Source organism: Vanacampus margaritifer, chromosome 7 (genome assembly GCF_051991255.1).
Source record: "Vanacampus margaritifer isolate UIUO_Vmar chromosome 7, RoL_Vmar_1.0, whole genome shotgun sequence".
NCBI classification, from domain to species: domain Eukaryota; kingdom Metazoa; phylum Chordata; class Actinopteri; order Syngnathiformes; family Syngnathidae; genus Vanacampus; species Vanacampus margaritifer.
In genome coordinates, this window is record NC_135438.1 from 19,118,305 (window position 1) to 19,142,747 (window position 24,443).

At 38.5% G+C, this 24,443-nt stretch overlaps 1 protein-coding gene across 1 annotated transcript; it reads right to left on the reverse strand.

The window, feature by feature from the left end:
• Positions 1-252: 252 nt before the first annotated feature.
• hap1 (huntingtin associated protein 1) lies at positions 253-24,142 on the reverse strand (the record flags this gene model as incomplete). The annotated part of the gene is made up of 15 exons (XM_077571106.1): positions 253-1,364; positions 2,569-2,680; positions 3,113-3,301; positions 4,924-5,258; positions 5,336-5,551; positions 11,654-11,865; positions 12,355-12,429; positions 12,563-12,693; positions 12,795-12,873; positions 13,127-13,235; positions 14,186-14,280; positions 14,374-14,490; positions 14,739-14,815; positions 23,418-23,606; positions 23,881-24,142. Coding segments are annotated over 15 exons (2,400 nt in total), but the record flags the coding sequence as incomplete, so codon positions are not given.
• Positions 24,143-24,443: the final 301 nt, after the last annotated feature.

Below are 24,443 nucleotides of genomic sequence, written 5' to 3' on the forward strand. Positions count from 1 at the left end.
AAAAAAATGGTTTAAGGCGAGGGCAGATATGCAAGAGAGGCTGTGTCTACCTGTACTCAACACCTGGCTGTGTTCACAGAGATGGTGAACTCCGACTGCATGATGGACCGTGACTATCAGGGCTGGGTGGATTTCGGACGCCGAGACGCGGAATGAGAAAGGGGGAGGCCGCGGCTGCTTCAGTGTTCACACGATGCCTTTGCTTTGAGCTGCTGTTGATTCACTTCATGAATAAAGTTTTTTGCAAACAAATTGATATGGAAAGACATTTTATTCACAGGTGCGATGGTACATACACACACACACTGAAATATTAGAGGATGCAGATACAGACATAGCACATTAAAAGTTTTTTTTTTTTATTCCCTTTTTTAAACTACAGTATCCTATGCCCTTTTTGCTACAGATGACTTGTCAAGATGTCAATTCCTCTACTTTTAATGCTTGTATATGGCTTTCAAAATCATGTACAACACCATTACATGTTCTTTTTTCAAACCCAGTAGCATGAAACTAACTATCACGATTGTGTTTTCTTAAATGACATTCATTGACTTGATTTGAAATGAGTTTGAGGGTTTTCATGCTCAAACATTTGCAATGTGAAAAGAGCTAAAGGTGAATAACAATGACATTATATAGTGCAGTCATTTTTTTCGTCCTCTCAGTGCATCCGTTAATTTAATAATACAAGATCATGTTATGTACAACGTGTTTTCTCAATACAGCAGGTAAATACATAGGAAGACCAGAATGTGCTTCAGTGCAAATTGAAAGTTCATCAGTGAGACAGTCATAAATTACTGCACGAAATTTACATCAACTACACACAAGGTTGTTTTTTACCTGAAAGAAAGTGTAAATAACCTCTACAACATATATTATAAAAAAAAAGGATTTCAGATTTCTTGAAATTTCTTATTTGTGTGTAAAAAGAAGCGATTGCCACAATTAGGCAGCATGAGATTGGGTGATTGTCCTGAGATGAACACAAACGTTGCCACAACAACAGAAAAGAAGACAGCAGTGTAAGATGGTGGGCAACACATTAGGCGGACATTCCACAGATTCCCACTACTTTGCCATCACAACTCATTGCTCGAGTCTCTCCCGTGCCCATGCAGGAGCTCCCGCCTTTGTCGACGGTACTTCATAGCTGAGGCTATGTGTGGTGGATGTGGTGTACGTGTTGGCGTAGAGAACAGCAGGCGGAGATACCTCGTTGCTCCAGAAGGTGCAGGAGTCCGGGCGATGACCGGTTTATGTTTGGGGTGGGGGAGCCTGTGAGGTCGAGTTGGCCGGATACAGCTGAAGCGCTCACGTGCTCACAGTTCGGACATAATGGCAGGCTGATAGGGTGATGGCTGCAAAAAACACAAAACCAAAATGAGTACAAAATGATGCAAGCACTTTTCATTAAGTTGGCTCGCAGTTGTGGTAAAGTGTAAAAAAAAAAAAACAGGTTAATGAGGCAATGCTGATGCAACACAATCTTGTGGTTTACTGTTATGAAAGAGTCGTTGAAAATGATTCAACAAGCCACACAGGTGTGAGAGGTACACAAACGAGTTTAAGCAGATGGAACAGCTCAACAAGCTCTCAGCACAGACGTGAACTTGAACTGCAGATGTGCCACAAAACAAAACGGCACACAAATATGGAAAGCCAAATCAGAATCTATTCCATATCCTTGATATCCAGCAAGTCCACGTACTAGTAAACTTTTTGTCCTCCTACGAGTAGTACTTGTGACATTATAAAATTCTACTAACAGTACCAGTCGCTCACAGATGTCAATTAGTATGCAGTTTGTGGCACTGGTTACATGTACTATATGTAGTTGTCCTACTGGTATGCCAAAGTTGTCCTACTAGTGTGCAGACATGGTTTTTCTACTAGTGCACTGAATTGAATTAATAGTGAGGACAAAGACTGCATTAGTACATGTCCATGGTGTATTAGTACTCGATATCAAGTACAGTCCAGTAAATGATCAAGCAGCTTTCCATACATGGCTGAATGAGCAAATGGTTCACCTCTCATCATCAAGACATTGCTTTGATGACACGAGACAGCAGGCAGACACGGTTTAGTGCCACTTTTTATTAGTAATTGAAACATAAGGTGAAAATTCAGGTAATACTGGAGCCACAAGCTCTTACTTTGTTCCTTCTAGAGTTGGAGAAAGAGCTTGGACAGATGTTTCCTACCACTAGGAAAAGGAAAACTTGATCAAAATGAGCAAAATAATTTTGCTTGTTAAGTTGTAGACAGAACATTTAAGGTCAAAGGCCATGCTGGTCCATCGCCGATTCTTCGCAAATTCAAAAACTAGAAAATACAGTGTACATGAGGTGTCCAGTGTGTAACCTGCCACATGCTAAACAGCTCAGCTGGGAATAGTTTGACGCTTGCCTCGTGACATCATGTAATGGCAAGTGTTTCATTTAAGAGACATATTTTGCCTGAAAAGAAAAAAATCATTTGCGAGCTGGGCGTCAACACTGGTAGGAGTGCTTACAACAAAGGAGGAAGCAAGAAAAGTTGCAAGACTGCAAGAGTTCTTACCTAAAGGGGAAGGAGTGGGTGAGGAGGGATGGTTGGGGGTCTTGGCAGTTGATGATGATGGTGGGAGTGGGAGAAGTCTGAGGGTGGTTGGGACCCGATGGAGACACAGTGGCTTTGGGGAAGGAAAACATCACATTCAACACTCATTACAAGCACAAATACTCTACTGATGGCATCCATCCGTAAAAAAAACAACAACAACAACAAAAATGTGCTTGTAGTTTGAAATGATGCACCTAACCAAGTGTTCATTGAATGTATGATGAAGTCTACAATTAAATGCAATTCAATGCAGTCTGTTTAAATGTGTGGAGTAGTGTGGTTCTTGATCTATTACAAATGTACAATTTGCCTTGAGATTTGACGCTACAATTTTATTTGAAATTGAATCTGTAAAAACTCTTGAGAAAAACTATCACTTCAAAATGTGCTCTATAGCAAGTGCACAAACGATAAAAGCATGATATATAGCAGGGGTCCACTATACATGGAATGTGAATATATTTTGCATGTGTACACAATCGTTAATTTTGAGGCGTCTTACCCATGCTGTGAGCTCCTGAGAGCAGCGACAGGTCAGGTTCATCCTCCTCCAGGTCGTTCAGACTGTACACATGCTGTATGTCCACTTCAAGCTCCCTGAAGTCTTTCGTCAGGACTCCGGGACGAGGGTGAAGGATGCCCCCCAGGTTTGGTTTGGCTAACTGCTGCCACTGGTGCAGCGTCACTGACCCTGGCGATAGGAATCACAGGCAACAGTGTTTGAAAATACATTTGGTGTATAAATGTCCATTGGCAACAGCAAACTGTTCATGTTTGTCATGACTGTTGACAGGGTTCATATTCAAACACGTTAGTCAGACGTTTTCGAGTAAACACATCTTTCCATTTATAGATTCTATAGCGCTTGTCATCAACCATTGCATATCGTGAAAATATTATCAGTCAACTCTAAGCTAACATTTGATCAGAGCCATTTTGATGCTTCCATATGAGATATTAACTAGCTAACATAGAAGAGATGTTTTTGGCATGGTCAGTCATATGGTCCCAAAAATTGCCAATATTTTACAAATTCTGCCTGCTTATGTAAACTTATCAGCACAACTGTACAACTGTACGTGCAAAATAAAAATGCTTAACAAAAAATATGATAAATAACTGGAACTACTTTTTGAATTTATAAAAGTAATTAACTATAATTATAGTGAAAATTACCTACGTTTTCATCTTTGCTAGTAGTATCAGTCATGACCGTTGGAGTTTCATTTGAAATGTATTTATTTTGGTATTGCTGTACATTAGTACAGAAGAAGGAAGGGCATGAGAATTGTAGTTTAATTTACTTTATTACACAATATATGGTGACTTTTTTGTTGTCTTACACTCGAAATGCACCATAAAAAACTAATACTAAAACTAAACAAACTAAACAAAAAAATGAAACATTTTCAAAAAAATCAAAACTAATTAAAAACCAACAAAGATGTTCATTAAAACTAGCTGAAATTCCAAAACAAAAATCAAAACTAAATAAATACCAACTATAATGCAAAATCCAAAACTATTGTAACCCTGCCATGCACCCACTCTCAAGGCATGACCAATCAAACCACACTTAATGAAATTGTTATATTCATGTCACAGATGGGCTGCACATGCAGCGTTTAGTCTATGGAGAAAGGCACAAGAATGGCGTGATAAAAAGCTGACTGTTGCTTTGTAACCATCTTGGATGCTACATTAGCGTCACCCACATAATAAAATAATAATATTAAAAATAAAGGGTTATCATTGTATGATAGACATTTTATATTATAGCAGTACAATAAACAGTACAGTACATTGTAATCTCGCACAGCACTACGTCCTTGACGCAGTGACAACTTTCCTATTCGTCAGAGCTTTGGTACCATCTCGTAGCATCTATCATAGAAAGAGCACAAAAATATGCTGAGAGCCGTGAATATTTTTTCAGCCAAAAGCTGAGGATGAGTTCCACTGAAAAACGCAAATAGTTGAATTTGTGAATGGAAATCAGGGTGGTCATTGCATTCGGAATTAAAATGACAGCAATATTAAAAAGTCTATAGTGGTAAACTAGAGAAAGTGTTTACTTTGTTATTTAAGCCCCAATAACAACAACAATAAAGCTGCCAAATTGTTATTGTTCATTAAAACATTAACGTTGAAAGCCCTTTGAAATGGGAACAATGTCAGGTTTAAAGAGTCTTAAGTGTGAGATAATTGGTCTTAGACAGTCAAGCCAAGAATGCTTAACATCTTGGTGTGACGTTGCTGACACAACACACACCTGTTTGAATGTATATACGCTTAAAACGATAAAGCAGCTACCTTCCAGAGGTTTGACGATCTGCAGGCGGTCGGGCAGGTATGACCTGGATCCCGACGAGTCGCAGGAGTGGCGAGAGCTTCCATTGGAGTAGTTGGTGCCGGTAGATGCCGGTGTACTGGAAGCAAGGCTCTCATTTGGTGTCAAGAAGCCACTGGAACCCTCATCCCCCTGGCTGTTTGCTGCCAAGGCACGCAGTTTCCTCTCACGCTCCACATCGAAGAAAGGCCGCTCAGAAAAATGGTTCTGCTGGCGGGCTGACAAGCTGCGCAAGGCGGCTTCAAGGTCCTGGCCTCCCGGAGTGCCTGGCTGGCCCAGACGCTTTGGCCCACTGATGCTACAGAGAAAATGTGACCATGTTAAAACTGACTCTAGGGGTGACGAACATATGTGTGTTGAGGTTCATGGACTCACCTGTCTTCTTTCTGGGCCAGACTGGCGGTGGGCTTGTCCTCCAGAGTAAGACTGGCATTGTCAGAGTCGTAGTAACTGGTCCGGGGGGTGCTGGTGCAGCTGGAGCGCACGGACACCGAGCTAGAGCCTGGAAACCCCGGAGAGTGGCATAGGGAGCGCAGCCTCACCGACCTGTTGACCACGCGCACGGTTTCGAACACACGCCTCGGGTGGGTTCTACAAGAAAGAAAACAAACCTCTTAAATGTGATGCCAAAATATAAATCAGACTTAAAAGATTGGTCATAACCACCATGCACCAGATGAAATCTACTATTTATTGTAAACTCTCCAAGTATAATCCACAACACTGTTAGCATTACATCATTCACAAGGGCACTGCTGGGATTTATTAGAAAATGTTTTCTGAATAATGACTGACAACATTAAGTATACAGTACCTGCAAAAAAATATGAGATTCAATAGGAAAAGCTGTACCAAAAAAATGTTTCTAGAAATTTGATTAACATCGTAAACACTCTTGTTTTTGGCCATAATGACATTGTGCAGGTGTACTCGTTTTTCCAACTGTGCTCGGATAGGAACCAAGTCCTGTCACACAGTGAAAATCGAATCCATGAGTAAACCACCAGTACCTCTCAAAAAGTTTTTGGTGAGCAAATGGACTAATAACAGGATGAATACCAAAAAATAAATTAAAAAATCCACCAATAGTCACATTTACAAATATTGAACTGTAAATGTGCAAAGGTTAACAGAGTTATACCGAGAGCAAGATTGAAACTTGAGGTACTTGGAGAGCAATTTCCAACATTAGTCAAGTTTCCATCCAATTGTTTCAAATTTTTTAAGTGAATTTATTGAAAATGCGCACAACGGAGATGCGACCGTTTCCATCTGTTCTTCTTTTATGACTATTGACAGGGGACTCCGCCGCTGTAGTTGGCGGTATACACCATAGAGATGTGATCCACCAGTTATTTAAAAGAAGAAGAAGAAGAAGACCAGGAAGTGATTGCTCCGTGCGATGACGTCATATGAGTTTGCTTTTGTAATTCTTGGTAAATCGCAGCGTTTCTTTGCGGTTTTCCATCTTAAATAGCATTAATATTTGCTTCTTTAATCAATTCCACAAAGATTTCTGTTTTGTCGTCCCGCCAAACATACCTTATTTTATCATCCGACATTGCTTTGTGAATACAAACGTACGTGCAATTGGTATCCGGTCTTACCAGCGGTTATTCGCAAAACCTGTTTCTATAGACAAAATTAGCATTTTCCTTTTTTCGATACGCTTCAAAATCCACCCCCTCCAAGCGTAAAAACTTTTTGGTGAATTATAGGCCCTTTTTCAAATTTCTAGCGTTTCCATTCAGTTTCATTTTCGCATTTCTTGAAAATTCTAATAAAAATGGGTGGATAGAAACCCAACTTTTGCCACCTACACGTAGTGGTGGTCAGAGGGGCCGTACGCGCTCACTGGCAGCCACGCTTCCATCAAATCACTGTACAATATTCTGTTTTTATTTATGTTTAACACAATGTCCCAATTTCATTGGAATTGGGTTTGTAGAAAGTTTATCTAAATCAATTAATTATGATACATTGTTTAACTTGCATTTAAGTATTAAACTAAGTAGCGTTAACAGATCCTCCGAATTACATTTTAGAGTCAGGTTTTTCCTGTGTACAAAATTCAGAGGCGGCCACCTCCACCTTATTTGCTCGCCACCTCCAGACTGAGTGACTGATAATGAATTAATGCTTTAACATGATAATAGTCATATTCTTATTAGAACTATTATTCTTATTACTGAAACATGGAATTATTATATGTTGCCTGTAAAAAATGAAAGCGAGTCAGTTGAATTTATAGAATACATGCACGTCATGGCACGTAGTCAGAATGAGGGATGTTCGATACCACTTTTTTCCCAACCGATACGCAACTCTTGAGTAGTCACCACTACTGATACCAACCAAATACCGATACCACTAGTAAATACAATTTCCCACCTATAAATGACAGATGATTTTAAAGAAAGACCTAGATAGCCTCCTACAAGAAACCCACCTACAAAAATCTGAAGAAAAATTACTTATTGATAAGAATTTTAGCCAAGCGTACTCTGCCCCTTATAACAGTAGACAAAGAGGAGTCTGTATTTACTCTTTACTCTAAATAATACAATAACAGACCCAGAGGGCCGATACATTATTATTCAGGTGACTATATTTAATAAAATATATACACTTGGTAATTTATATGCCCCTAATAATGATGATCCGGCCTTTTTCCATGAATTTTTCTCTCAGCTGTTTGATTTAGCAGCGAACTCTACTATTATTATTGGAGGAGACTTTAACACAGTCTTAAATCCATTAATTGACCGTTCTAATAATACAACATGTATAAGGCGATTACAATCTACTAAAGTAATAGGGGAATATATGGATGATTTTGGCCTCGTCGACAGCTGGAGACTTAAAAACCCAAATAAGAAGGAATTTACCTTCTTTTCCGCTGTGCACAGGTCTTTTTCAAGAATCGATTATTTTCTTACAAATAACTCTATTGCTGATAAAACTGTTACAAAAATACATCCTATTATTATTAGCGACCATGCACCAGTCTCCCTTTCCCTACAAATTGATTATACCTTTAAACCACCACCGACATGGCGTTTTAACATCTCACTGCTAAACGACGCAGAGTTTGATAAAATTATAAGAAAGGAGTGGGCAGACTTTTTGGAAATAAATGATTCTCCAGATCTATCCCCATCTCTTCTCTGGGAAGCTGGGAAAGCAGTAATTATAGGTAAAATTATATCATATTCATCTTATGAAAAGAAACAGGAGCAAAAATTAGAAAAAGACTTGGAAGATAAAATTAAACAACTGATGGATGAGTACGCAATAAACCCAAATAACCAAATATGGACTGACTTACAAAATACAAAAATATAATTAGACGATATGCTAACTAAAAAGACAGAATTTATAATACAACAATTGAGATACAACAACTTTGAATATAATAACAAATCAGGTAAATTTCTTGCAAACCAACTTCAACGCAATCGGGAAAAATATCTTATAACGGCTATTAAAGGGACAACTGGTGAATGCACACAATCACCAGAAGAAATTAATCAATTTTTTTTATAACTATTATCGCAACCTATACTCAGAAACTAACAAGCCTAACCCTGAGCATATTGAGGAATTCCTTAGTAGCTTAAATAAACCTCAGTTAACTACTGAATATAAAGACATGTTAGATGTGCCACTTACTATAAACGAGTTGTACAGTGCTCTAGATAGTATGCCTAATGGCAAAGCACCTGGCCCGGATGGTTATCCGGCTATATTTTTACGCACTTCTGGTTAATGCTTGCTCCACTATTCTTAAGAGTAGTAACAGAAATTAAAACTAATGGTTACATACGCCCACACATGAATACAGCAGCAATTAAACTTTTATTAAAGCCAGAAAAAGACCCCACCCTTCCATCAATTTACCGTCCGATTTCACTAATTAATACTGATATTAAAATTATCACTAAGGCTTTCACATCTAGACTAGAAACAGTAATCTCGACAATCATTCATAGCGACCAAACAGTCTTTATTAAAGATCGTCACTCTACTAATAATATTAGGAGACTCTTTAATCTTATTAGCATGTCACAGTGGCATGATAAAAAGGCTGTTATTATATCATTGGATGCAGAAAAAGCTTTCGACAAAGTTAACTGGTCCTTCCTCTTTGCTGTTTTAAATAAATTTGGCTTTGGGAAATCATTTATCCACTGGGTATCAGTATTATATGATTCTCCTAAAGCTACAGTTACTACTAATGGGAATATATCTCAGAGCTTTACTTTACAGAGAGGCACAAGACAGGGATGCCCACTATCCCCTTTATTATTTGCAATATTTATTGAGCCACTTGCATTAGCCATACGCCAGGAAAGAAGGATTCAAGGAATTCACTCTGGGGCAACAGAACATAAAATTAATCTATATGCCGATGATATTTTACTTTATTTAGAAAAGCCGGCTACTTCGTTAGGGGAAGTATTTAACTTAATAACTAAATTCTCACAGTTATCAGATTATTCTATTAACTGGACAAAATCAACACTTCTACCTATTACAGAAAATTAATGGAACCCTGCAAGCCAGGACCCACACTACTCATTTCCTATAGGCAATTTAAAATATTTAGGCATAAAAATCTCACCTAAATTAACTGATTTAATTCATTTAAACTTTTCTCCACTTTTGGATAACATTTATAGTGACTTGGAGCGCTGGAATAATCTTCCTATTTCTCTAATAGGACGAATAGCCACCATTAAAATGAAAGTTTTACCCAAAATAAACTATTTTTTCTCAATGATTCCATTTAAACCTACGGCTAATTGGTTCCAGTTGTTGGACTCAGCGGTTACAAAATTTTACTGGAATTAAAAAAAAGCAAAGATTAGTCTATCTACTCTTCAGAAAAGTAAATCCAAAGGTGGTCTAGAGGCACCAAATTTTATGTACTACTATATAGCTAACCAGCTACAATATATCGTTCTATGGGCACAACCCAACAGAGACACTAACTGTTGGCTGGAACTAGAACAGAAGGATTGTAATAACCTCAGACTTCTAGATTTACTCTTTATTACAAAATCGATTAAGCGACATAATTGTTTTAAAAACCCAATGATTTCCGCCACCCTGACTGCCTGGTGGAAGGCACTAGAAATTACAAAAGCCCAAGTGGAGCCCTGTGGGCTTTCTCCCCTATGGCATAACCCCGACTTTCAACTTAACTGCTCTGTGGGAGCAGAAAGGAATTACACATCTCCACCATCTCTTCTTAGATAATATGTTTATATCATATACATCCTTGCTCCAAAAATACAAAATAAAAAAACTGAATTTTTTTTACATTATCTACAAGTTAAAAATATGATAAAGAAAAAAATTCCAACACTTCGGGGTACGCTCCAACCGCCTGTTTTAGCTAAAGATATTAACAAGCTTTCTCCGACAACAACAAAAAAACTTTCAAAAATATATAAGTTAGTTTCATATACTGATAAAATGTCTTTACCCATCTCGAAATGGGAGACAGACTTGTCTATAGCACCGGAATCTGACTTTTGGATTCAAGTTTGTGAAAACGCATTTAAAATGACAAAACACACAAATTTACAACTTATCCAATATAAAATTATTCACAGAACATACATTACTCAATATATGATGAAGAAAATGGGACTCTTAGACTCCGACATTTGTCTCCAATGTTTACAAAACACTACAGACACTTATGTTCATGCTTTATGGTTATGTACTCCGGTTATGTATTTCTGGACTAAAGTCTTAGAAAAACTTTCCGCTATTTTGGACTGTAGGATACCTTTATCTCCAAACTTGTGTTTGCTAGGTGACCTAACAACAACTGACTTACCACATAAACAATTTCAATCTACACTTGTAGCCCTTACTATCGCAAAAAAAACAATTCTTGTTAACTGGAAAAATAAACAAACTCTGAATATCGACCAATGGTCTAACCTCCTCATAAATCACATTTTAATGGAAAAAATATCTGTCTCAAATAAAAAACAAATATCAAAATTTATAGAAACATGGTCTACGTATATAGAATTTTTTAACCTAATTCTGGTTACTTAATTCTGCCTGTTAGCGAGAGCCACCACATCGTGACAACTTACATTGATGTTTCTGCATTTGGCAATTTATTATTATATTATATTATTAATATGGGATTTTTTTTAATAGGTTTTAGGTGAACTAATGAATACACACACGCACATACACATACTCACCCACATACAAAAAAAAATATATATATATGTATATATATATATAAAATATATAATAATAATAAATAAATAAAAAAGGAGAGCAATGATGACATGTCAAATCGAATGAATACTGAGCTCTCCATAAAAAATAAATTTAAAAAAAATTAAAAAAAAGAAAGACCTAGATATCCCAATATATTATTTTTCCTTAAAATTGCATGACGTTAATGGCAACTTTGTATTCATATAATTTCTAATTTCTTGTCCCTGATCGTAAAACGGCTGCAGGAGGGCGGCCAATAATGGTATCGGTCAGTTGGTGAGTACCAATACCTTGAAATAAGACTGGTATAGGCACCGATACCAGTCACCCATCATAGTCAGGATGATACCACCTCTGCCTCAATTTAAACCAGGAAAAATCCTGAGAGTGTAAGTCGACACATCAACGGCTTCAGTGATGATCACATGCTACACTTACTTGTATTCTGACGATGCAGGCGTGTCCAAGCCTTTACGGAAGGTGCCCTCTATCTCCGCTGCCAGGCTGTCCATGGGGAGGACAGTGGCCAGAGCAGTGTAGCGTTGCACTGTGCTGTTGGGCAGGCTCTTATTTCGCAGATTTTTGATGTCTTCTCGAGACTCGTGGAGCATGTCCTCACACTGGGAGTACTTGTCCCGCAGGTCCTTGAGCTGCAGACAACAGGAGACAAAAATGTTAAAGGGATAACTGGACTCATTTCGCCATTTTCAGCAAGTTAATATTGTGTCTATATTTCATTTGATAACTTCATTATTTTCCATGTAGAATTAATACCTTTAAAAACACATTTTGACGATGGCTGTCGACTGAAAATGATCACCCAACCATGCAACCAATCATGGCTCAGTTTGCGAGTGTCATATGACCAAACTCAGAATACAGGTGAGCTGTTATTGGTCCTGGTTACTTGAGCGCTGAGCACCTGTGATGTCATTTTCAGTCGACAGCAAGTGTGTTTTTAAAGGTATTAATTCTACATAAAAAAGAATGAGGTCATCAAATTCATTATAGACAAAATATTAACTTCTTACTTCTGAAAATGGATAAATGAGCCAAGTTTCCCTTTAAGCTTTGCTCAACTATGATGATAAAATACAAAAGCCAGATTACATGTATTTAAGTGAGTTTGAATATCTTGCCTCAGAGTGCAGTTCCAGGTTATTCTCACGGGAGGCAATCAAATGTTGATTCAGCTCCTCGTTCTCATTTGTAAGCTACAGGGACCAAAAGAATATTCAGTATTTGAAAGTCTGCAAGTAGGCATTACCAATTGTGGATCAGGGAATTTAGTATCATTCATGATGTTTTAGTTTAAGTTTCATACTGAGTTTCAAAATTTGTACTCACACGTTTGCAGCGGGCCTGCAGGTCAACAATCTGGGCAAGAAAGGCGCTGATTTCCTCTTGTTGACGAAAGGAGTCTTCTACTTTGCGCGCTAGCTCTTCTGATAGATTGACTACTTGCTTGTTGACAGAGGCTATAAAAATAATGCACAGGTTCCATTACTGCAATTGAATAAAACAGTGTCTAATGCAATTGCATCTTGTAATTCCAATTTTGGTTAACGAGATGACTTACACAGCTCCTCCACACACACCAACATCAGCTCCTGCTCTTGTTCCTCATAGTTGGTTGTCTCTGTGCAGAGCTCACTAGCCTGCGCAAATAATGTTGATTTACACTCAACTGACTCTTAATAAATACAGTACATTACATTTAACCTAGTTATGGACTACATTTATGGAAAAAAGCTAACAAAAAATGCACCATTGATAGTGTCTTATTTATTTTCAAAAACAATATATTTTTTAAAGAAGCTACAATTGAATTATTGGTACCAGGGAATAAAAGAGTGGAAGGAAAATGCCTCATTGGTTCATACTTTATAGTGCATACTGAAATATGATTACCTCCAGTCGAAGTTTGCGGTTCTCTTCCTCTAAACATTTCATTTTCTGCTGCATGAAGTCATAGTGGACAAAGTTGCTGAGAGAACTGCTTGATTCATTTATTTTTATTCTACAAAGAAGAAAATTGTATCACATGAGGAATACATTCAGTAGTTGTTGTATATGGTCTTAATATGATAAATATGTGTTGATCATTGAATAAGGGAAAGTAAAACGTGGTCCCTTATTTACATCAAGTGAGGCACAAAAGCCAACCCAGACCAACAAAATATTGAAAAACATTTTTAAATTACATAACATGAATACATAACACAATACATAAAAACATTTTTTTTTAAATATTTTAAACAATTTTTGGGGGGGAAATCCGCAAATCTGCAGGTGCCAAACTGCAAGTATGCAGTAGTCGACTGTAGACAACAATCACAACTGTGACCTGAAGTGCAAATCCAGCCTTAGTGACTGGTAACGATCACTTAATTACATCCGACCAAAGGATCTGTGTCTGTGCTTCTCACGTTAGATTCTTGTGCTACTTTTGACACCACTGCCCATCACAACCTTACACAGAGATTGATAGTTAATAGGCATTAGAGGAAGTACCTTAAATTGGTTTAAGCCCCATTTATCAGATCGGTGTCAGTTTCTAAATGGTAATGATCACACCTCAATGAGTGAGTTTATACTGTATACAGAGGTGTTCAACTCCTTGTTGTTGCAGACCACATTGTAGTTATGGTTTCCGTCAGAGCATGACTGCCTCGTCATAATGTATTTTTGCATCTATGCCAAAAAATGATGGCTCACTTGATTTTAAATTAGAAGTCAAGGAATACAGTTTAATTATAATTAAATGTATTTTGTGAGGTAATGGCATAAAATATTAACCTCTTATGATACAAACATTGAAAACAGCTAGTATTGACCACCACCCCAAAAAAAATAAAAATAAAAAAATCGCCAGATTAGCTTCCATAGGTTTTTGTGGTGTGGATGCTAAAACTGCAAAATAAGCACTGTTCTACCTAAAGCATCTCTCTATGTGTACATTGTACTCACGGTGAGTGTGACTCAGCATTCTCTGTCTCCTCTGTGCTTGCGTAGAACTGAAGGAGGTCATCTCGCATTGAAAGCTCATGACGCAGTTGAGCAATCTGGGAAATGGGCCACAATAACTTGAGTTCGTCTCAGTAAAAGTGTCAGAATTGAAGTGTCATTTAACAGATACATATTGGTCTTGGCTGTACCTCCTCCTTTGCACTCTCTAGCTGTTCATCCAGTATTCCATTTCGAGTTGTCAGTTCTTGGTTTTGTTTCAGGAGCGACTGACCAATCCGTGCTGCTAACTCAAGATCACGCTCTTTCTGAAACACATTGCATCCATTCAAAAAGTGTGAATATAGCACACCAAGGGAGATGCTCTGTCTTGACCCAAATGTCATTTGCTTATTTATTCAAAGAAAGAAGTATGCTTAACGTGGTAGGAGTTTAATCCTCTTTAAAGTCCTGCTTATCCTGTTGTGCGCGTGCGTTTGTGTGTGTGTGTGTGTGTGTGTGTGTGTGTGTGTGTGTGTGTGTGTGCGTGTGTGTGCGTGTGTGTGCGTGCGCTTACCTCCTCCAGCAGGTGTGTAACTGCCTTAATGTCATGATATGTCTTGGTAACCTGGCCAACTCTGTCTGAGCACAGCACTGAGAGAGGGAGGGAGGGGGCAAAGAGAGTTCATTAATGGAGGATAGGATCCATATCCAGTAGTACCTTTTCATCTTCACACGTTTTTCAGATGTGAACGATAACCAGCATCCAGCAATGAACCCCTACGAAATTGCCATCACGCCATGTAAACCAGTGGTCACAAACAATCAGGCTATGGGCTGACAACAATCCATGGGTCATTTGGTACCGGCCCACACAGAGAGACTGAACACAAAAAGTTAATCATCAGTCTGAAAGACGTTTTATTTTGAAAATCAGATGCATTAGTCTATTCCTCTGCACACATCAAACCGCTCGTCTCATCATGTGATAAAGTGATAAAAAGGTAAGCCCCTCACAAGCTGGCCAAAGTTAGTTAAAACCAAAAAACAAACTAGGCAGGAAATAAAAAACCAACAACTTCCAATGAAAAGAAACCTGTATTAAGATACAATATCTGCAGATCGACTTAAAATACAGGTTTATTGCTACAAGTGATTTTTATTCAAGCCCCTTCTGCGTAGTATGTGGCTCAAACAAAGCAATGAAGTTTTCAAATTTGCCCCCCCCCCCCCCCCCCAAAAAAAAGCAATGAATACAATGCTTCCATTTCCAGCATCTTATCTTTCTATAAAGTAGGATTTTCTGTAATGACAGTAACCAAAACAAAATTACTAGAGGCATAACGCAAGGCAAGTAACACACTCTGGTACCATCACCTCCCAATACCCCAAGATGGGACTGGCTCGTTGAAGATAAACAAAAGCATGCCTCCGGGCCTCCCTCTAATTTAAATAAGTGTAGTCAGTCAGAGATTTAATATTGTGCTTTCATTTGTTTCTATCAGTCTGATAAAATATTGACCAGCCTGAGTTGGTGTATAAATAAATAAATAAATACACTTCAATATTTTGAAAGGAACTTTACATTTAAATAAACAACAACACAAATTAACCAATTCATTAAAGTAGAGCAACAACTCCATGTGGTCAGTCAGATAGCGATCCTCTTAGCTTGATCCTTTTTAGCCGAGATAAGACACCTCTAAAGACCTGGTTCGCCTGGATACTGATATAGCTCAATGGGAAAGTCTGCCAAGAATAAACTGGACACAGGACATGTACAGCACAGAGGGGTTAAGAGAGACTGGCTTTTGGATTTTGTTTACTTGGAGACTAGTACAGTATTGTCTGTTCAGATCCATGACCAGGTTGATTGACTAAATCACATGATGTGCAAGATTGGTGGTGCCCTCACTCACTACACATACAGTGCCATAACAATTTTATTATGCCACCACCCATTGTTAGGTTTACATCACATGTGCTCAACATTATTATTATTATTTTTATTATGTTTTTGGTAGGGTCAGTAAACCGTATGAAGCAATGTTGTAACGCTACCACCACAGGTTAATTTGACCAGCAGGTTAATTTGACCATGGCCACGGCATTATTTCATCACCAAGTGGCAAAATTACACTTAATTAATGTAGCAGCGTGCCTGCCGCATGACATCACCAAACGCAAATACCACCCATCCCCATGTCAACAACTTCATCATTATCATAACATTACTAATGCTGGTAGCTGTTAGCTAAACGCTAATTTGTACTAACCACTACACCTATCTGTATACTAACACTAATTTAAAAAAGTACATTTTCCATAATACGTCCTTACAATTACTGTATTACACATCGGCAATGTTGTAAATGAAGGAATTGTATGATTACTATTTTAAGTGTAATCTTTGCGTGTTCAAAATGATTGTATCCGAGATCTGATGAACAAGGTTCCTTGCAAGGATTTATTTAAAAGCTTCCAAAGACACCGTTAGGACGCCACATCTGAATGCAACGTGATGACCCCAAATGTGTGACAATTTACAGAACATCGACTCATTTATACAAAAAAGATAAAAGGTTCCTCCTCCCGGCTCTTGATTGAACAAAGGGCAGACATGTCATCTCCTAGTGACCAAATGTTGATGTTATTAGCAAGCAGACGTGATGTTATTAGTAAGCAGAAGTTTACATACAGACATGTTGATTCCAGGTTGAACAAAGGTGTAATCTTATTAGTAAACAGACATTTACATTCAGTTCCCCTTCTTGACTGGGGGAGAAATGCAATTAGGATCTAACCCCAGACTTTTAGTCTCTAATGCCAAAAGGCTCTAAATAACATCATGCACATTCCTATCTTCAATAGCTTTGAGGGTGAGAGGATAAAATAAAGTTCACAAAATCATTATTCCACTGTATTCTATTAAACACTCATGATTATATCACATTGATATGCCTATAAGTAAATTAATAAACAGTAAAACATCAAATTGAAAATATTAAATGTCTTCATAACCCTTTGAAATTTGCAAATTACAAGAGCAGCATGAGGAATTTGAATGTCATCAAATGCACTAAATTAAATGAAGCAATAACCGTTTTAAAAGTAATACCTGCCCTTGATGCAGGTTTAGTCCATTTTAATCTCAAGCTCCAATTGTTCAGTACAGTATTTGACTGGACAAGCATACACAATAAGTCTGAATAACCAGAATGAGGTGTGACATTTTAATCTTAACAGTGATTTGTCATGCAACACAGTAATTAGATTGGGCTCCTTGGATTCAGCTGCCAAACACTTTGTTAGAGTAGCTGTCACTGTATCTAATAAGGCTAATGGAGAAAATCTAAAGGCTTCTGGATCAAGTGTCACTATAATCAATTGTTGCCCATAAATTATAGAAGACAAGTGACCCAGTATCACACTGAGCTTTTTTTTTTTTTAAATTTTTACTGCAGCATACAGTAGCTTGCATCCTGAACTTGTTGTATATAGGACAACAAAAGCATGGGCATAATGTTTTAAAAGTAAATTAACTGACATGAAGTTTTACAAAGAATTGGCAATAGATGTAGTGGCTATGTAACAATTTGGCTGACTGGACTTCCTCAGGAGCAGGAGCGGGTTGAAAAGGACTTGGAGAGATTAGCTGAACTAAATTTTAGGTACCGGTACTCTAATTGTGTACAAAGGAAAATGTACTTTTACACACTGTATATATAAACTATAATCATAGCTAGGACCACACCCTGGTAAATATTTCTACCTAGCTTCATGTGGAGTAAAACAAAAAAATATATTTTGATATCTGAAGCCTATTTCCATTTGGATAATGTTTCCATGGCCCAGGTCCCATTCATTAGACCAGGGTTCCAAACGGGACAAGATAGCAAAAAAGGGGGCAAAAAAACATTTTTTTTTTTCCAAAAGTTAGTGCGGCAATATTTAAATGAAAGTATACAGTGCAAGGCCCAAATGTTTGTTTCTTCTTATATGTTTAAAAATAAAAACAATAATAGTAGTTATAGTTCAACTTTCCAAAATGTATCTAACTGAACTTAAAGTAAACTAAGCAGAAAAGTCAGTTAATGCTGACTAAAAAGAGATCACATTGGACAATAAACAACCAGTGTTATCAATTACCTCATCATGCACTGCAATTGTGATGACATTCTATCCAATGTCATTGTGCTCCAGAACATTTCAATACAAACTCCTAACAGTGGATTTACAAAACCATGTTCGAATGCCAAGTTTGTCTGATTCAAAAAAATGTGGCCGAGATAATCCAATTCAAAATACTTTGTGCCGTTAATGTGACTTATAACCTGTACAACTCAATTGAATAAAAAGTTGTTGTTTTTTTTATGAGAAGTGAAATAAAAATAAACAATTTGGAGAACAGTGTTGATAAATATTTCGTATTTAACATGCAACACACAAACTACTGCATCTTGACCTGGCAGCCACAAAGTGCAGGGAGATCAACATAAGAGATCTGCTATGACAGCTAAAGGTTTTAGGGATCCGGTGGTGCTAATACTAGGTAGCTACATAAACCAATAGCCTAATACAGTACTGTTCTTGTAGGGATGAGTATTGCTGTCTTAGGCATACTTATGACGTCTGTTGTTGTGCGGGGATCAGACAGGCAAGGATCAACTCAATGCTTAAGATTCGCATAGTTCCACTGTCTATTGTTGTCTGTTATTTGAATGTGAAGTTGTGCCCAGACTGGAACATATTATTATACAGCCCTTTGAATTTGTTGAGGGATTTTAAAAAGACATGAACAAGTCAAAAACGACCCACAGTCTTGCAAATGGATCATGTTTTTAGAACATAAAACAGACAGAAACGTATCCTGATTGTTCAGTTTTTCGGACGAGTGGCGGTGTCGCAGTGCTGGTGCCAGCAACATGCCAATTTAGAGAATCACCCACAGAGGAGAATAAAGGAGATGCTCCACTAACGTTTTTTTTTTTTTTTTTACCTTTGATTACCATAATAGTGCAACTGTGCTAGAATACGTGATTAAACATCTGCGTGGTTCTAACTTTACATGAGCATTGCTATAGATGAGTTTCATTCAATGACATTTACTATCATTGAGCTCAAATCTAGGGCAGCGGCACACATAATGTAGCCCTGGTAAATGTACCCCAACACACACACAACTCAGCATTTCAATCAAATCCCTTCAAAAAAGTAACTTTCCTTTCACAGTAATTAGGACAATCCCAATAGACTAAAATACTAAGAATACAAATTATTCTTATAAAAATACACAATAGTATTGTTTTACATTTCAGGAGCAATGACCTTCACACACTGAATGCACCACAATACAGTATTCAGAAGACACCTGAAATCAATCATTTTGTAACTGTTAACCATTGCCTGACCCTCAAAGACATGACTCCACAGCTTGCCCTCTGCAATACACTCTGCACATAGTTAAGTATTAAAGCTCTTAGATAACACAAACCTCAGCATGCGAGCCAACAAACTACATGTACTGAAAAAGCTCCAAACATCTTAAAGCTTCTCCTCCAGGAGTCCCTAATATCAATTTCATCATGCCTTATCTCACCTTGCTTCACCTCCCTGCAAAGGGTATTATTATTGTTGTTGTTATTGTTGTTGTTGTTGCTGTTATGGCATGTTTTGTCTTCCAGCCCAATGCCGACAGTGCGCCTCTCTTCTTCCTCCTCCTCGGATGCAGAGGAGCTCCACACCTCCATGGTAACCACAGAAAAACTGTCCTCAGTCTTGGCATCCATCAGTTAAATCCTCCAGACTCTACTGTTGGCTCCCAGTGCACACTTGCCGTTTCCCCAGCATCATGCTGCTGGCTCGTGTGTACGGTAAAAACAAGATCCCCTGGACTCCCAGGGAGTATACACCTGTGTTTGTTTCTGACAAAGACTCTGAGCTTCTTGGTGCTAATGCATAATCCGTCAGTCTGTAAGGCCCATCTGTCGTCATTCCTGCCTACGTTCACCTGGCCACGTTGGACTGCCGGGCAAGGACAGAAGGGAGAAAGTGGAGGAGGGGTCATGGATGAAGCAAGATGTAATTCACGCGCCAGAAGAGCTCCTGTCGCTCCCACTGGCCTCATCCATTTATATAAACATTTGTGTCATATCTTCTATAATGGTGCAAAATTCTAAAAATGGGCACACTAGTACAGTGATAATGAAACGGTATTAAGCCCACCCACCCCTGCGACACTAGATGGTAGGTTCCAACCACGTCAATGGCTGCTCTGATTCACCACACAGCCGTAATGCCAGCATGATAGAGAGAGGGCTCTGCGTAAGATTGGTGCAGACAAAGCCACACCCACTTTACATTGAGCTGATGAATACAGAGGGAACACATTCAGATGGCATCTGACTGTGGTGGGAGGAAACATTTTGCAGAGATTTCTTTTTCTTTATTCATACAAAAAAAAAATACAATAATTGTACTTAAGAAGAAAAAAAACATACAGATGCACATACCTAAATCAATGTAACTTTTATTTTAAATACAAAAATATTAAAGCAGCAGCTACCTGTGCACTTTGTGTACATTATTACAAAGTTTAAACAGCAACCTAAAGGAATTTTCATGCACGCAAGACACCATGAAGTTTAAGATGAATCTGTCTCAAAATTTTTCAAGTGTCACCCCCTTTCGCTGTAACCTTTTTCCATCTACAGTCTCTTAAAAAAAATAAAAATACACTCATGCAACTGAGGCCAGAGGAGATGTAGTAACAGGACTGAGACCCACGTCCCATCCACCCCCTCTTCCACCCAGCCCGCCGGAGTACACCCACCCAAGTAGATTTCAAATCTGTAGGAAACACTGCTACTACTTTCTGAAACAAAATAATAGTACCGGTCACTTGACTTTCACTGTTGATCTGTAAAACCATATCATCCCTTTCCGTTGTTGTCTTTTCTTGTTACACATCTGAAACCATTTGCTACTTGACATACATTTCTCCTGTCTGTCCTTGGCCCTGACAGTTGCTAACCTAGACACTGCAGCTTTTGAAATATTAACCACCTCGTAAATTTTTCACGCATAAGTGACTCCTCCAGGTCAAATGTATCACACAAGACTCAGTAGAATCTTATAGCATCACACTTCCTCCAAAATCTTCAGAGGAAAGCATAGCCATAACCATCTACAGGATAAATACCTTTAGATCGTTTTGGATTTTAACTTTAGAACTAGAAGCTATATATTACACAAATTTACATGAATATCTATTCTAAACTATCAACCTCAAAGGATAAAACCCCACAGATGGTTTGAGAGAAGGCCCAACATTGAGCCAAAGTGAGGACTATGCAGGCTGGACAGGTACACTAAATCTAACTAATCTGAAGGCACATACAGTAGCACCACTGAACATAACAAATGATGCACACAATACACAACACTGCAGAACAGGATCTGAGACGTGAACTGATGCAATAACGGTTTCCATAATTTTTTGTTTTTCCTAAGGAGAAAAAACGGAGGAGAGTCTTTGTGATTAAATACGGTAATCTAATTCAGCGATCATCCCAAAGGTTGGCAGCAAAGAAGCTGTAACAGGGGTACAAAGAAAATCAACAACACCATATGTCAACTGACAAAAAGCCAAACACTTGAATTTAGCAGGTTAGTCCATCCTGCTCCACCGTAAGAACATGTGGCTTGGCATCATTCAAGTACAGCCTAACTAGCATTATGAGGACGAAGCCACATAAGCTCATGAGTTCCTATCCCTTCAAACAAAGGGTCATCAAGAGTTCCAAGATGGTGGCACTCAGTATACATGCGAGATCGGAAATCGGTCCGACCGTGTCATTAGTCAGATAATTGAAATCAAGAGAAAAAAGATCGGGTTTTTACATTAAGCAGGACACATGCACGTTATCGGACACAATTTAAAGGTATACAAAAACACAATACGAACCAAAATCTAAACACTCGCAAGGTCAACATAGCACCGAACTTCGTGTACCACATAACAGGTAGGTACGACACGGACTAAACTTCACTAACTTAACATCTTCAGTAATACATGAAGTACTTACTGCTAGCTCCTTAACTTAAATGAATGCACCACTCTCAAGATCATAACTTATCACTCTATAAGCACTCTCTCTCTTTTCAGATTGTGCTACCTTGACATCTTCCAAGCCAAGGAAAACCCGAACCCATGAAAATAGAACCCGCAACATTCACCTAAAGAAAAAACAAACTACTGGCAGTCTTTTTTACACAATAGTTGTTTCCTTGTTGTATGTGTTGCCCAGTAGTATTATTTAGAATGCGTATGTGTGTACTAACCTTTTCTGTCTGGTTGTATTTGTGTTGCAGTTTCATTTATTTATTTCATTTAACGCTGACTGTACAGGGTGTGTATGGTGTCATGCTATTCCCAGTCATTTCAATCACTAGACAAATTACCAACTAAGTCAGAGTGTGCCTTTCTGCTGATTGCTCATTTAAAGCGTTCTGCTTCAGCAAATTGCAATATTTTGACTTTCCTTATGAGACTCATCCTCGCCACAAAAGTAACGCAGAGTGACAACTTTAATATACTGTAATGGAAAGAGTAACATTAAATTACTCATTACTGAAAAAAGTGGTCATATTAGAGTAACACTTTTCTCAGTAACGTGATACAGGTGTCGCTGGGTGGGTCATACCAAATTGTAATGGCAAAATATCAAAAATTCCATCAGTATAATCTAATGCATACAACATTTAACAATTCCATAAGAGAATCAATACTACACATTTCTTACATGTCAAACATTTAGGATGTCAAGATTGTCGTTTGGCTCTTGTGTCTTCACAGCTATAGTGGAAACAGTTTAAACCCGCCATTTGTTAATCAGCTTTATGACATTGCAGACCTATGTGGTTCACTGAAATAGCAGCGTGTGAAAGAGAGGACATCAAGTGAAGCGCAATCTTCATGCGTTTTGGGCAGACAAGGCACGACTGACAAAGAGTTTTTCAGATAAGTCAATCTCGTCCTTTTGGTCATGGTAATCATCATATTAAAGCATGTAACACTAAAATAATGTAAGTCTCAAAACCAGATACAAAGTGGGGTTATGACAAGTTAAACAAGCTTCCCTGAAGAAGCAAACACTACACCAAGGTCAGTAAAGTCCTGCAAATGTTTTATGTGGAAAAATGTAAGATCTCTTAATTCCCCATATCTGTATGTCAAGTGGGGGGAAAAACTCACAGAAGTATTTGAAGGTCTCTTCAATTTGCTGGTGTGTGAGGCCCAAGACGACCTCTGGCTGCAGTAGAGGAGTGTGCAGCCAGTCGTCATTGTCGTAGCCGAACACGCAGTCTGCTCGAAGAGTGTAGTTGGGCTGACCCTCTGACAGGAGGCTCACTATCTCCAACTCGGGCAGGTCTGCACAGAGGTCTGAGCAAAAAGAAGTAGATTATGTTAGTGTGGACACTGATGGGCATTTTAGGTGCAGTCAAATATACGGGATATGGATTAGTGGAAGCAAAGCACATAAAAAGACAAAGGCCAAACTACACGGCCAACACATTTAAAACACTTGAAATTGCTTAATGCCTTAATACAAATAAACAGTACCCTGATTGATGTCTATATATTGGTATTTATCTACAAAAAGCTACTTTTCTAATCAATCATTTTTCAACATGGCAACAATTTGTATATGACCTACCCGTTAGAGTGGATGCATCAAGGCAAGATGCTGGTTGCACTTCTACCACAGCTGAACCAAGCTGAATAGGTTGGGGGTTCACGTCTTGGGCCCCCGGCACCTCCCCCCAACCCCCATGGAGGGAGAGGGCTGACTGGGAGTCCAGGTGGGCCTGTGTGAGCCAGGAGGGAGGAGAAAGAGGAGCAGGAGAAGAGACAATAGGGAAAGCAGTGGGACACTGACAGAAGCTGGAAAGTAAAGGCCAACTCTGTCCCCTGGTGGCTCACAGAGAGAGCACAGGACACTGGGTTTGGATGAGGGACGAAGGCAACAACTGAAGGAGTAAACAAAGAAAGAGGAAAGGAAACCGTTAAAATGTGGTTGCAAAGTACTTTTATAGTCATAAACTCCCATGTTGGTGATTGCAGTCATAGCTTGGATTTATCACATTTTTCAAAAGACACGACAACAAACTCAACCTTTGTTTAATGAAAAGAACCTTTCACTAGGTGTGCAGGAGGGCTGGGTCTCCTCATGTGTGCCACTCATATAGAGTTACCACCGCCTCAAGCTGCACAGATCAG